The sequence below is a fragment of the Halichoeres trimaculatus genome, unplaced genomic scaffold, assembly GCF_033239565.1.
Source record: "Halichoeres trimaculatus isolate MK-OKI-2021-1 unplaced genomic scaffold, fHalTri1.1 fHalTri1_scaffold_22, whole genome shotgun sequence".
Classification (NCBI taxonomy): domain Eukaryota; kingdom Metazoa; phylum Chordata; class Actinopteri; order Labriformes; family Labridae; genus Halichoeres; species Halichoeres trimaculatus.
This window is the reverse complement of record NW_027437200.1, coordinates 9,447,721-9,460,303: the sequence shown is the minus strand read 5'-3', so window position 1 is coordinate 9,460,303 and position 12,583 is coordinate 9,447,721. Positions and strand designations below refer to the sequence as shown.

At 39.6% G+C, this 12,583-nt stretch overlaps 2 protein-coding genes across 4 annotated transcripts in view; one reads left to right on the top strand and one right to left on the bottom strand.

Annotated features, from left to right (window-relative positions):
- pde5ab (phosphodiesterase 5A, cGMP-specific, b) overlaps window positions 1-7,577 on the top strand; it is a 94,345-nt gene extending 86,768 nt beyond the window's left edge. For 2 of the 3 annotated variants that reach the window (XM_074661784.1, XM_074699428.1), the window contains exons 19-22: window positions 209-272; window positions 5,355-5,429; window positions 5,808-5,891; window positions 6,315-7,577. In XM_074661784.1, coding sequence (XP_074517885.1) covers window positions 209-272; window positions 5,355-5,429; window positions 5,808-5,891; window positions 6,315-6,434 — 343 coding nt within the window. In that variant the 3' untranslated portion in view covers window positions 6,435-7,577. The remainder of the gene's footprint in view (window positions 1-208; window positions 273-5,354; window positions 5,430-5,807; window positions 5,892-6,314) is intronic. The other variant, XM_074661783.1, reaches the window with a different exon arrangement.
- Window positions 7,578-8,032: 455 nt separating this feature from the next.
- On the bottom strand, window positions 8,033-12,313 carry mad2l1 (MAD2 mitotic arrest deficient-like 1 (yeast)). Its single transcript, XM_074662027.1, has 5 exons — window positions 12,126-12,313; window positions 10,836-10,982; window positions 8,816-8,936; window positions 8,595-8,698; window positions 8,033-8,514 (listed from the first exon to the last, which is right to left on the bottom strand). Exons 1-5 carry the CDS (start codon window positions 12,187-12,189, stop codon window positions 8,342-8,344), a joined length of 609 nt encoding a protein of 202 aa, XP_074518128.1. The 5' UTR covers window positions 12,190-12,313; the 3' UTR covers window positions 8,033-8,341.
- Window positions 12,314-12,583: the final 270 nt, after the last annotated feature.

Genomic DNA, 12,583 nt, shown 5'->3' with positions numbered 1-12,583 from the left:
CTTAGTAAACAACAGACATAAAAAACTGCAAAATCCAAACCCCCAAGGTCTTCCTCATTCTTAAAACTTCTGAAACAGTATTTGCCACAACTTTTGCATCAGTAGACTAATTTTCTATTCTACATCATCAATATTCAACATCGTGTGGCTCTGTGCTCCTATCAATACCTGTTTATAACAGTGTGTGTTGATGTGTCTCCCCTTGCAGGTCAATGCTGATGACTGCATGTGACATCTCAGCCATCACCAAGCCCTGGCCTGTGCAAAAAAGGGTAAAAATGATCTTTGTTGAAACAACATGGCTGAATGCAAATTGAATGTAATGGACACATTTAAGTTAAACTAACTAATACTCATCAAGATGTTATTTTTCTTACCCAGTAAGAAAAAAATTCCATGAAAATTAATTTTCAATGAGAAATGTCTTTCAAAAATATTGCTTTGGACTTGTTTACTTGCATGTCTGGTAATAACAAACCAAAACGTTTAAAGGTCTCATATTCTGCTCCTTTTCTGCAGTTTAATATGGATCATTGATGTCTTCATGAAATGATATTAACATGTTTTGGTCCAAAAAGCCAATAAATCAAGCACAGCAGCATTGTTTCCAGGCTCTCATAGTCCCTCTGTTCAGAACGCTCTGATTTAGTGGGCGTGACCTTTATATGTAAATGAGCCACCGCTGATACCGTCCCACTCTTCTGCATCACTGAGAGCAGCGCCACGTGCTCAGAGCGTTAAGAAAACAGCGAAGTGCGTTTACCGTAACATTACAGGCTAAAACAACAGGCTAACCGCAGCTAAAGTTAGCATCCTGAAGCTAACACAGAGACAGGGGGGACACTGAGGAAAAGCTCTTACATCTGCTCCACAGCACACAGCATTCAAAATACTCACATTTCCAGGGTCAGAGGTTTGTTGGTGGATGGTTGGTAATGCGCCTGGATTCAGGACCAGTCTATTCACCAGCCCTCTGTTGTACTGTCTTAAGTTGGAAAAGCAGTCAGCCGTGAAGTGACTAGCACACACATGCACAGTTTTACTGAGTGTAGCTGGCACATTTCCTTGATAAATGAACTCTAGCCACTCAGTCTTGTTTTCTTCCGAGATGGGAAGCTTGTGCATGGAACTATGTGGCTGTTTACAGCCAAAAACAAAGCAGTGATGGCTCTTCAACTTCAGCATCCTCCTCCCCGCTGCTGGAGAGGTTTCTCTCCAGCAGTGGGGAGGGGAGTGGGCGGGGAGGGGGTGGGGGGGTATCTGCTTTGTTGGACCAATCAGGTCAGACTTGCTCCTGATTGGTCAAAATGGGAATCGCTGACGTCGGCAAATCCCCAAAATCCAAATAGCTTGTTTTAGGTCAGGATTTTACATTCACAAGCACTACTAAGTACAGGTTTTGTCATTAAATATCTCATTTTGTGGGCTGGGAGGAAAGCCAATGACCCACAAATTTCACTAAAAGACTTAATAAAGTGATTTTTGCATAATATGGGACCTTTAATATATATACATTTCAATAACAAGGTAAATGCAGTTAATTGATTAAAAAAACTCTAATAGAAAGTTTCCAACTTTGAATTGAACTTTGATTCCCGTAATTTTGCAACGTTAGTAAAAAGATCTATTTTCTTACCTTATAAAGGTCAACTGTAGGTTGGTGCAGTGACTTTCATATAATCTCAGTTGCACCTCAGTGTGTCTGTTGCCTAAGAAGCAGTTTGATTTTGAGAAGCTTTAAATTGTGATCCTGAGCGGAAACTTCTTTTGCATTCAGCAAAGTCCACAATGTGCAGTTTCTGTGCAGCTGTGTAGCCTTGTCTGATTTGCTACTCTGCTGGCTACTGATGCCATACTCCACTTGTAGATTCTTGTCCCAAATCTTGAAGTCTTTGCAGTAAAACCAGCACTCCAAAAGATTTATCAACTCAGTGGTGCACCACTGTTTTCTTTATACCCATACTTGTGATCTAATGAGGAACGAGTGTTAAAAAGTGATGCCAACAGCCTTCTTTTATCCCAGTATGCTTTGCACAGCAAGGCTTGGTGCATGTTTTTGTATTTTAAGATACTCCCCTTCTCCTTGACAGAAGAGTCCTCCTCCTTTTTGATTTCTTATATAATGCTGTCAGGCACTCTATGCCTCTATACAGCAACAAGACCTACTAACGATCCATTCTAACTCCTGAGCATGAAAAACATGAGGAAAGCTGATAATGAACCAGATATCTCTTCCACACTCTCCTCACCTGACCTTACCTGTCTCTGAGAACTGTTCCTTCCTGTCCTGACTCACCTCCGCTGTAGTCTGCACCTTGTTTAGAGAAAGTCAGGACAGGCTCACACACACTGTTGTTTGTGTGTTTGTTTGGTTGTGTGTGCTGACAGGTGAGTGCTCATTAATAAGAGCAGCTGTGCTCCTGTCCTCAGCTGACACCTCTGAAAACATTGAGGATGGTAGGTAAACAAGCACATGCAAATATGGGCACACAGGCAAACACACACACACACATCGAGATCTGATCATCAAACTGTGAGGTTTAACCACCAACACTAAAGGAGAGATTATTTCCTCTGTGTCCTCTAAAAGATGAAACATCAGAACAGTTTCTCTCACCTTTTATCACCTTTAGTGTTCTGTAGCTGAAGCAAACTTAAACTTATTGATGACTCTGAAATCCTGGCTAAAGTTTGTCCAAGCATCCTCCAACGACAACCGTTTTTTTTTCGCTGTCCCAAACGAAGCAGCAGCTCTTTCTGCTGTTGTTGGAACGTCTGAAGAATCAGTCAGTACCACTAAAGTTGTTTTCACAGCGAGCTAAACCCTCTTTGCTCTGCAGACTTCAAATCTCAGTGCTTTGACAGACGTGAGGGTAAGTAAATAAAGACAGGCTTAATTAGCCTCTCTGCCGAACATTCGCCTCATGCTAAGTGTTCATTTTAGCCCGCTATAATAGACTCTCTCTTTCTCTGTGCTGGGTCCCCCTGCAGGTCTGTAACACTGAGTCTTGATTACACACTCAATCAGTGAACTGCAGATGGTTTCACACACACATACTGACTGATGATGATTGGGGCCCCGGGCAGCAGTCAGATCTTATTTTCTTTTCTGTAAACAGATGGAGAACATTAACTTAGACTGACTTCGACCCTTTTGCCAGACTTCTCCCTCTTTTTACCCCATTTTGTTTTCATCTTGAATTCTTTCTTTCTGACTTTCTCTTTAAGACTCTTTTTGCTTGATCCTTAACGCTTCTCTTGCTTTCTTTCAGTCCATCCTGTTATTCCTTAAGTTGTTTTATAGAGTCACAGTTTGACAGTGTTGACTCTGGCAGCAGAAGCATCACGGTCTCCCCTCTCCTAAAAGCAGCCAAAAGGGTTTTAATGGATTTCAAACTGACACAGAAATGCTGGGGAGATTCTGAGGTTAAGCACAGTTAGCTATCAAACCCCTTTCTGACCCAGAGATATATCTAACAAGTATTTATAGGCCTGTTTTCAGAGAAAACTGCACGCTCAGTTTAAAAAGCATAACCTTAAACTGGGGTCACACTACAGCAGTGTTGGCTCATTTTACCCTCGATTCACCCCTTGTTATATTTGATATTCAGAATCTGGACACTAGTTCATACCAAGTTAGGGAAAAGAAGTGTAGAGAAAGAGCCACTTATGATGGCAGGGATCATTGACAGCACTCCCAAATACTCCAGTCCACAGCAGATCAGATTCTTGTGTGGGTTTGAAGCAGACACTCAGTTATAGAAAGTTCACTGACTCTTGTGTTGGTGTTTGCTTTTACTAATCTTATTTTACACTGATAATCTGGTGCACATAGAGCTGCAGAGGCCTATAGCTCTTTTGGGTGGGCCAGAAAGATTTACCCATCATTTTTTCCGCACTATCCAAAACATGGCCACCCTTTGCCTTTATCATAGCCTGGAGACAACCTGGCACTGCCTGGCATGAGCACCGCACTATCCCAGCATCAAGTTTTGACCATGACTTCATCAGAGCTGTCTTCAAAGCGGTGACACTGCTGTGAGATACTCTTAAGACCTCCCTCTCCAGGATAGACCGGATCACAAAGTCCATTTGATCGATGTCCGGACTTGACAGAGGCCACATGTTCTTGTCCCAGAAGCCAGGAAAGTGCTGCTTGCACCAGGCCTGTGTGACATTGGATGTGTGAGCTGCTGCACCATCTTGTGTGAAGACATACTGGTTTCCAAACGCATTGGTTCACCAAGGCAACACTTTTTCTTCAAGCATATGAAGGTACACCTGGCTGGTCACTTTCACACCCTCCTGAATGAAGACCAAAGGAGACTTTGAGCCATCAGAAGCAACAGCAGCCCACACCATGACTCCAGCTGGCTTCTGTGCACTATGTGCATAAACCCTGTCATTCTGGGAATTGACCACTGCCTGAACGGTGAAGATCTTCTCATCAGACCAAACCAGGACTTTGTCTGCAGCACTCTGGATCTCCTGCAGCATCATTTTCCCCCTGTCAAGCCGTTTTTTCTTAGAAGCAGCTGAAATCAGTTGTCTTTGTTGCATTTTTAGTGCTTTCAGTCCAAGATCCTGTTTGACGATTCTTCTCAGTCAAGTTCTTGAGATGTTCACTTCCTTTGCTGTTGCCCTCATGCTCCTTTAGAGGATTCCTTTGGATTCTCTTCCTCACCATCTCAACAACCCTTTTGGTCCAGACTGAACGTTTTCTTCCAGGGATTAGCTTGCTGGTGGTATTGCCAGTCTCCTTGTATCGTTTCATGACATTGTAGACAGTCTTACGACAAACATTCACCTTTTTCATGATTTGCATTGTTGTCAGTCCAGCCGCCTTTAAGGCCACAATCTGGTCGCACTTACCCTTCGATGCGATACTCGACAATCATTAGGAGTAAAGAAATTAACTCAGGTACATCAAAAGCTATGCTTTTTGAGAGAAACTACCCAAAATTTTGAGTTTCTAGGACAAAAGCTAAGCACAAAAACAATAGAGAAATATGATGGGTAAATCTTTCTGGCCCACCCTGTAGGTAGAATCAAATGGCCCATAAAAAGACATCAAAATGAAAAGTTGAAATCTAGCTAACAAACATTTATTTGTTATTTGGCATATTTTGATTTCTTTAAAATATATCTATACCTCATCCAGTCAGTAGGAGGAGTACCATGTTTTGGCTTCATTTCTGTTGAGCTTTTAACTTTTTAGTCAGTCTATGTCAGTGATAACAAGAGGTGTATTTATTTATTGACATCTTGTTTTTACAATTTAATTTAAAAAAAAGTTTTTCAACTCAAGGTTGAAAGAAATCAAATATTTAATTAATCTCTGTTTCTCTTGGCAGATTGCAGAACTGGTTGCCACTGAGTTCTTTGAGCAGGGGGACAAAGAGCGACGAGAGCTGAATATTGAGCCCAGCGTAAGTGCACTGAGAGGGGACTACGGCACACTCTGGGGGGCCAGGTCGAAAAAGAACCGAGCCAGTTTATAATCTGTGCAAACAAATTAAATATAATTTCAAATTTAAGAGAAGCCATGTACAAATTTGTTCCCACAGATTTGCAACCACTTTTTTTCTTGACCTGGCACTTTGTGGGGCTCTGGAGTGACTTCTTTTATTGTGGGCAAACTGAGGGGTGCCTCAGGGATCTGTTGTGGGTCCTATAGACTTTATTAACTACATGCTTTAGACTCTCCCTTGTCTTTTAAGAAGACATATTATCTGTCAAAAATTAAATAAAATAAAACTGAATTTTTTGTCTTTGCAAGATTTTTACTGTTTTTTTTTCTTCTTCAGGATCTGATGAACCGTGAGAAGAGAGATAAAATTCCCAGCATGCAAGTGTCTTTTATTGATGCCATCTGTACTCAGTTATATGAGGTAATTGAACTGGCTTCACTTGTGGTAACTGTTGAGTCATTCACTGGCAAAAGGAGAGTCAGGGAAGACATGGGAACAGACAAATGTCTGAAGAGGATAATTAGGCTGGAACAGCAGCAATTGAAGATGTTCTCTCATCAGAATGTCAAGAATATGGTGTGACCTTCAGTAAAAGTACCAGGGAAAGGAAAAATCAAAACAAGGACATTTTACCAACACTTTCAGCAATCACACTGTTGTTAGATTGTCAAAACTAGAGATTTAGACTGTTTGTGAAATTCAGTTGCAAGGAAATTCAAAAACAAGAAGATGCTGTCAGCTTGTATCCAGAAGAAGAAACACAAGTTCAGAAGGAGTTTAATGTTTAAATCTATGCTTGTTAGTTTATTCCTAAGTCAAGTCTAATCTCTGTGTCTGTGTCAGACTTTGGCAGGAATGTCGGAGCACTGCTCCCCGTTGTTGGAGGGATGTCAGAAGAACCGGCAGCATTGGAAGTGTTTGGCCGAGGAGTGTGAGAAGGGTCCGGTCAACGGCTTGGTGTGATCACAGCATCGCTTTCACCAACACACTCACGCAGGGTTCACCATGTGGCACGGTCTCACAACATTTCAGGAAATTAGCATGAAACTGTGAGGAGAAATAACATGCAATGTGAATGGAAAGCATCGAAAAATGTTCGTTTGCTAACATGTCAGTGTCTATCGAGGCATGTTGTCCATTCTTAATGCGGTCCATGGTGTAATTTTATAAATATGCCTCTTTTTCTCACCCTGACAGACTTACACATGTCAACACATCAGATCTCAAAATACAGACCTCAAAAACAAGACCCAATTTTTTATAGACACAAACACAAAGCTATCTTTTCCTGTAAAAATGAGTTTCTTCATTTTAGAGGTCATGCTCGTTCCTCTGAACTTTTGTGAGACTTGTCCGTCTGTCCTCACTGTCCTCATGTCTGTCGCAGAGAATACAAGTCAGCACTAAGCTATATTTATTACCATAACCATGTTATTTTTGCACAGAGTGGCTTTCACACACACCCACACACACGCACACACTCAAGCTCTCACAGGCAGTGAGATTTCAGCTGAATGGTTCGGATGTTGATCCATGTGAGTCTGGACCGTTACAGGAGACTACAGATAATGTATGTATAAACTGTTTAGTGTCACTGTATGTTGATAGTTTTGTTAAAATGTCACACTACACACCACAAACAAACACACACACACAGTACCAGAGTTTGAGTCTTTTGTAACGTTTTTCACTCATTGTCGTAACTATTGCATATTTATTTTGTTTTATATATTTATTAGAGTTTCTATATTGTACGGTCAGCCTTTTATCAAAGCACACGAGTCTTTAGAGGAAAAATGTAGTTTTCATACTTTTAAAAAGTCTCATCTGCTTTCTGAAGGACCTTTCTGAGAAACACCTCTGTCAAACGACATCTGAAATGTAATGTTTGTTTTTTTTCCTAATGTAAAGGAGCCAAAGACTGGGCCTGCATTTTCATAAAGAAAAAGGTCTAGATTTTTCCACTGCCTTGTTGTGATACGATAGGACCAATTCACCATTAAAAGAAGGAAACGTTAATGTTTCTCCTCAAGCTTCTTCTTCTACTAAAAAACAGACTTTTGTGTTTGGTTTTGTGTTTCAGTTACATTGAGGAAAAGTTTTTTCACAGCTGACTGCTAAAAATGAGTCTGGTCTAGTCTCATTCTAAATTGGAAAATTCAAAAAGATATTTTGTTAATAAAAGAAAGGATTAAAATAGAAAGCTTTTGTCTGGATTATATACTCAGATTAATTCCATTAGCAGTCAGATGAGTGAAAAGGAACTCAGATTTACTCCTGACAGGTTGAAGGAACTCAGGCTGCATTTTGTGTGGTCTTTGGCTTAACACTGTTTAAAGTTTGTGTTGGTGTTGAAAATAAAAAAAAAATTTCACAAGTGAGAAACAGATGCAAAAGGAGCTTAACATGCCAAAGGTTTGATCTTAAAATATTCTGTGATATTCAGCTGTGTGTGTTTCTTAATTTTGCAAACACACCATTACAGAAAATTCTGTAAAAACTCTCAAGCTGGTTTTAATCTGCACTGCCACCTGCTGGTGGAAAAAAACAATACACCACAAAGAGAAACCTTCATGAAGGGCATTTATTTCCAATATTGTATAAAAGATCAACATTTAAACCACTAGCTTCTAAAAGAGACAGAAGAGAGGAACATCAGGAAAAGCTTTTTATGGTTTTCTTTACAGACACATCGCTTTTTATGAGAAATATTTACATCACATTAAGCAACAGGATGCTGCCTGTTCTCCAGAGGACAGGGAAGAAAATACAGGACAGAGACGGTGAGGTAGGACAGAGAGGTGTAAAATCTACAGACGACTACGAGGGGCTGTGGTTGGTGTTATGTACAGGATAGGAGATGTGGAGGTTTATGCCGAGTCGCTCCTCTTATACGCCACCATGCTGTTCACCTTGTGGATGGAGGTGGTGAAGGAGCGAAGACGCACCTCCTCTGATTGGTCAATGATCTGTGGCCCAGACTCCTCCCACTTCTCAGGAACCTTTAGGTCTTTGTCGGTGTAGACAAGGAGGTCGAAAGCACCTAAGGGAGGGGACAAAGGGTTAATAATCTGAGAGAAAGAGTGTGTTAGAGGAATAAGGAGCACAGATTTGGATCCTCACATGGCGTCTCCAGCAGCGGCAGGAAAGTGACAGTGGCTGTGATCTGTCTGATGACAGAGCGGATCTCGTCCTGGATGGTCTTAATGGATTTCTCTCTGGGAGCACTGCGGAGCAAACAGGAACAGCTTTGAAAGAAGTCTCCAGCAACAAACGAAAAGTCACCCTAGCCTTGCTGAAAAGCAGTGAAATTTGAAGCACATGTTAACAGTGGCATGGCTGACCTGCTCTCCTTGGCTGACTTGTCACACTCGATGTCGAACTGCCATCTCTCCAAAACCTCGTTGGTCTCCAAACACGTGATCACCAGCACCAGCTTCTGCACAGTGCACTCAAACAGCCACTCTGCAACACACACAGACAAACTTAAATGTTTAAAGGACAGAAAGACTTTGAGCCTGAGACAACCATTTCAAATTCATTTCTGTCATCAGTTACCTTCCTGTGCTCATGATTACATTTAGTTTCAATAAACAGAAACAGAGAAGTCATGTTTGTATATTTGCTGAGCCTAAAATGAACAAAAAAGCAGGAACAGAAATTTGATGAAGTTATTAGACACCAGATTAGCACCAGAAAATTATTTGGACATTTTCAATCGGAATTTCAGCTTCGTATCATCTGACATTGTCTAAAAAAGTGAAAAGAGCTTTACAGATTTAGACATTTTAAACAGAAGTTTCATACCACATGACCCCAGGACAGTCTCAGCTCTCAATTCAGGGGCGTGACCACTTCAAGTTTAGTTATTTACTAATGCTATGCAGGGAGACTTTTCTTATTTTTTCTGTTGTATGAGCAAATAATCTGTGAAGACTCAGACCAAGTTAAACTAGCAAATGTTTAGTGATCTGTGAAAACAGTGTAGAATACCTTTGCTATACAATAAAGCTAAAAAAGTAAAGCCAGACCAAATTGTGAGGCTTGACATATTAACATACATGTTGCACAGAACCCTGGGAAATTTCCTGGTAAGTTTAAGTGAGCTGCATTTGTGGACATTTTTCACCTGGATGTTTGGATGTCCTGAATGTTTCATTTTTACCAGACAGACTCCAAGAGAGATGATTGCAGGAAGTCAGGATGATGTGAAATGTAGAAGGTTATACATTACCATCAGTACAGTCTTTGTGCTAGTACTAAATCAGCCTTGTACTTCTGTTTCATGTTCTTGTCCACTCATTCATTTAAAATGTGAATACATCCGCTAACATGTAGCATTGACACAAAGGCAATAAACTTTATCGTAGCCTCAGGCTAACTGAACAATTAATCGAATTTAAACCGACATTGCAATGTAATAGAATGCAATTTTCAAATCGCAAAGGCTGCAATTTTAAAAACAGAATAAATTAAAGTCCATTTACTTTAGTTTGTGTTTTGTTACTGATGAGAGATTAGTATGATTTCTATACACTTAATATTTAAATTTATGTTCACACAGTGTTTCTTTATTATTTTATAAAAAAGTGCATTCCACATGTTGACATATTTCAGTGGTTGAGCCAGAGATCTGGTCTTATTTACATTTCTGCACTGTATTTTATGTGAGATCCATAGACGAGAGGATTCATATTTATTTTTGGTTTTATTGTTCAAAATAGGCCTGCTGTTCTGCAGTGCTTTGTTCCTTTCTTTGATTTTATTTAAGGTAATTAATGATAATTTTATTACAAGTTTATAAGTGAAATCAATCAGTCAATATTCTACTGTGACTGTATTAGTTAAATAAAGGTATGTTATTTGTAAACATGACATGTAGGCCTGGCAAACAGGAAAAAATTGTTTGAATGTTACACTATCCTTTGTTGTGTTGGTCACACTATAGAACGGTTTATTGCTTGTGTTAAGTGAATAATGTGCAAGATAACCCCCCCCCCAAAAATATAAAAAATAAAAAATGGCATGCTAAGTCGCAATCGCAATATTGGTTAAAAAAAAATAATATATATATATATATATATATATATATATATATATATATATATATATATATATATATATATCCCAATTACATTATTTTCCAAAAATTGTTCAGCCCTAGTGCTGAGACACAACAAACCCGGTTCAGTCCAACAGAAAACTCTCCTCACGGTAAGACACGTGAGACAAACTTCAGAATAATGTGTTTTTCTGCTGCTTCGTTCCACGGGAATCACAATACACAGTAGATATTCTTCAGGACTGAGCGATGGATTTCTGTGAAAGCCCGATGTGAGACAAAGAAAAAGTGCACCGGCGTACCTTTGAGCTGAGACACCACGTTGGTCAGGTAGTTCTTCAGTTTGGGATCGGTGGTGAGTTGGAGGCTCATGTCATAGTTTGTGACCCTGCTGAACGTTTCTGGAGGGTAGATCCCCCGCTGGTACAGGATGCTGTTGATTCCAAACGCTGTGATGGAAGGAGAGGAAAAATAAATGACAGGAGATTTTATGAACTGCAATTCATATTAAGTGGACTGAGATAACATATAATGTACAGCTTTAAATTCACAAATCAAAACAGGAAGACTCAACCACATAGGTCTACTTTGAAAATTCATCACTACCCAAGAAATCTAACGAAGAGAAAAGACATGCAAACATGAAAATTGTTATCACCCACATTTAAAAATAGACTGTAAGTACATTTTGCATTGATCAAAATAAGGATAAAGGTGTGATTTTATGGAGGAAATTAGGGTCTAAAGCTGTAATGAGCCTCACTACTTCTGTAAATAAACAGTTGTTATTCAATCACGTTGAATGTCAAAAATTATGATTAAGACTTGAATATCTGAAGGGATCCTAGAATCATATCTTTTCAAGTTGTTCTTATAAATATGACTGCTTTTCTTGATCTTGTGCATTTGAACACATTTTTAAAATGATATGATTTTGTAGGACACTTCACTTTTGCTAGCCTTTTCGATGTCTCGTACAGTGCTTGGTACAGAAGTTAAATTACTACCAATGATGTACGCTTGCTTTGATACGATATGTAAAAATTAAACGTGTCGTAACAGCTGTTACAGTGATGGTTCGTAAGGTTTTCTATTCAAAATTGCAGTGTATTGCAGTCTCTAAATGTCTGCTATCTAGGTCAGCTCTGAAAGTTCAACAACTGGCAAACCTCACCTGGAAATTAGTTTAAAGATGTGATGCTATATTCTCTTGACAGTTCTCGGGAAATTGTAAAGTCTAAAATCTGTTTACACATAACAACAAAACGAAACACACATATAACGTAGAGCGGAAGTTTCTTCTCCGTGAGGTCCAAAGTGGGCTGTGCGTTTCATTGCGTTCACGTCAGAGTTGAAAAGTTACGGTTTTCACTAAAAATATTAGCTAGTATTTATCCACAGACGAAAAGAAAAACGTCGGTATGTTTGGCTGAGTAGTTTTACTCTGACTGGTTTAGTATCTCCTTTTTTTTGATAGCTTAGCTCTCGCTGACTGTACAGCCCTTTAGCACATTAGCTCTGCATGCCTGCGTGTCGGAGTCGTTTTAAATGAAATCAGCTGCTAAAAATTCACTAAATACAGAAAAACTCACAGAAAAACTCTGCCACCAGCTCCGCGCTGCCTTTCAGGGTGATTCCTTTTAGTGTGCTCGTCATTTTTCTCTTCTTTCAGATTAAATCCTCGATAATTACTTTTGTTTTGAGGTTTTACTCCGTGAGCTTCAACGAACCGCCGTCCGATTTGAATTCTGCCGACTCAACGCGCCTGCGCATGTTTGATGACGTCTCATACTGCGTTCAACATACAACCTTTGGACACTAGAGGGCGGAGTAACTCAACGGTAATCTACTATTGTTGTCTATCAGTTTTATTTTTTAAATTTACGGAGGAAATCTTCTCCATCCAAACAGAAATATTTTTAATTTAACCACAAAGAAACAAAAACCGACAAAATAATTACGGAAAGAAAATAGTTAAAGAAGAATTTGTTTCTTCTGGGAAAATGTTCATGTTAATAACCTGTGTAGACAATTTGTACTTGCACACCAG